Genomic DNA, 2435 nt, shown 5'->3' with positions numbered 1-2435 from the left:
TCATCCAGCACTTGGGCATCTCCACTCCACCTCGTTCCGAAAAAGACCGGAGATTGGCGCCCGTGTGGCGATTATAGAGCCCTGAACAAAGTAACCATCCCAGACCGTTACCAGGTAGTAGCCGCCAGGTAGTAGCCTCTTGGAGGACGTAGAATCAAAATGATGTGCTGACCGGAGCTGCAAGAGGTACTGGCGTCTCCAGCGTCTCCAAAAGTGCTGCATCAACTTTTCTCTGTAGAGCATTTTTCGCGTCAGTTGACCTCTCGTTGATTGATTGTGGTCGTCGTACTGTGTTGCTGGCTGCGTCGGCAGGGCGATAACTCTCTTGCCCACGAGAAAGTGAGATCGACATAGTACGTTTGAGTCGTCCGGACTGCAGCTAGCGTATGTGAGTGGCCTGGAGTTGACTACCGCCTCAACTTCGGTCATTACTGTTCTCAGTTCTTCAAAGCCGAGCGACGTTTTGCCCAGAACTTTATGAAGAGCAGTCTTCACTGTCCGGACGAGTCTTTCCCACCAGCCCCCCCACCAGGGGGCTCCGGGCAAGATGTATCTCCAGGTGATGTTTTGATGTGTCAGGTAGTCATTCACCTGAAGATCCTTTGTCATGTTCCAGAGTGCCCGCAGCTCCTTGTCCGCTCGCTTGAAGCTGCGGGCGTTATCCGAATAGATAGTCGTCGGTACACCTCTTCTGGCCACGAACCTCCTTAAGCTCATGAGAAATGCTTCAGCTGTAGTAGATGATGTGAGCTCAAGGTGTACAGCCGTCGTTAATGCGCAGGTAAAGAGGACGATGTAGTACTTCTTGGTGCTCTGTCTTCCATACAGAGGACCCGCAAAGTCAACCCCAGCAGTACGGCAGGGTTCACTTGCCGCTACGCGGAAGCCAGGTAGCGGAGCCGTTGGTACGGCTACTCTCCGAGCCCTAAATCGGGCACATAAGGCGCACTTCTTGAGAACTTTCTTGACCGTCTGACGAGCCCGTTGTACCCAAAACTGTTCTCGTAGTTCCGCCAAGGTTGACTCCACTCCTCCGTGAAACACTCGCTCATGAGCCCACTGTACAAGCAAGGTGGTGAAATGATGCTCGGCAGGTAATATAATGGGGTACTTCACTCGGTCGCTATCTTCTAGGTGTTGCAACCGTCCCTTTAACCGAATGACTCGTAGTTCGTCTTCAAAAAACGGCAGATCTTTGAAGAGAACAGATTGTGAATTGTGTTTCCCTTTCTTGAGGTCGTAGACTTCATGCTGTACAACGCGGACCCAATAAAACTTCGCTTCGTGCAGCTCGTTCGTAGAAAGAGGTCCCCCTAACTTCTGATTTAGGTTCCTGCAGTTTGACGTAAAACGGAGGGCGTATGCGGTCACTCTCAAAAGCCGGTCCAACGAACTAAACCTCTGGACATCTATAATAGCTTCGACGGATTGCGAAGTGACTTGGAGAACGAGTTCGTTTTGTTTCCCTGCGGAAGATTTTCGCAACTCGGCGTCAGTGTCGTTGAAACCATTGGCATTTGGCCACTCAGAAGGATCATCCTTCAGCCATTTTGGACCGTGCCACCAAAGATCCTCCTCCACCAAGCGATGTGCCGAGATACCTCTGGTTATCAAATCTGCGGGATTGTCTTCACCGACACAATGCTTCCACATATCAGGATCGCTTAATGTGCGTATTTCTGAAACTCGATGGGCTACGAAAGGATTCCAACGGGACGGGTGGTGACGGATCCAAGCGAGCACAATTGTCGAATCCGTCCAGTAATGGCATTCAACTGCGCAGTCCTCTAAGGCTGTTCGAACATAGTTGACGAGCTTTGCAGCCACGAGCACTCCCATCAACTCCAGCCTGGGAAGTGTGAGTTCTTCCAGAGGGGCAACCCTGGACTTGGACACCAGTAGATTAACATCTGAATGTGGCTCTTGCGCGCAAGCGTACACGACTGCTCCGTACGCATGCATGCTGGCGTCTGAAAAAGCATAAAGAGTCACGTGTCTGGCTCCGTTCGAAGAGTATATCCCAACGTGTCGACACACGCTGACGAGACGGAGAGTGGGCAATTCTGTGCACCACGCCTTTCATTCCAACTGAGCTTGGTCTGGAGGTTTGGCATCCCAATCCACTCCATCGATCCAGAGTTGCTGAAATAGTCTTTTCACGCGTATTGTAAACGGGCTCATGAATCCCAAGGGGTCAAAGACCCTAGAAGAGGCTTGTAAGACGAACCTTTTTGTGTCGCCTGTCTCCAGGAGGAAGGTAAACAAAGACTTCAAGGACACTTGCAGCAAGTCCCGTGCCTTATCCCAGGCCTCATTCTTCTCCGTCATGCATAATTACTTTAAAAAAATGCTTAACAGAGTTATTTAATAAATTTCATGTAACCAGCAGTAGTCAAGTTCGCCTAGATATGCATTTTAATTATCTACTCATTGCA

At 50.3% G+C, this 2435-nt stretch overlaps 1 protein-coding gene across 1 annotated transcript; it reads right to left on the bottom strand.

Annotated features, from left to right (window-relative positions):
- On the bottom strand, positions 1-1962 carry LOC135393867 (uncharacterized). Its single transcript, XM_064624190.1, has one exon. It carries the CDS (start codon positions 1960-1962, stop codon positions 1-3), a length of 1962 nt encoding a protein of 653 aa, XP_064480260.1.
- Between the last annotated feature and the right edge of the window lie 473 nt (positions 1963-2435).

Source organism: Ornithodoros turicata, chromosome 1 (assembly GCF_037126465.1).
Source record: "Ornithodoros turicata isolate Travis chromosome 1, ASM3712646v1, whole genome shotgun sequence".
NCBI lineage: Eukaryota > Metazoa > Arthropoda > Arachnida > Ixodida > Argasidae > Ornithodoros > Ornithodoros turicata.
The sequence above is the reverse complement of the archived record's forward strand: the minus strand, read 5'-3'. Positions and strand labels throughout refer to the sequence as shown.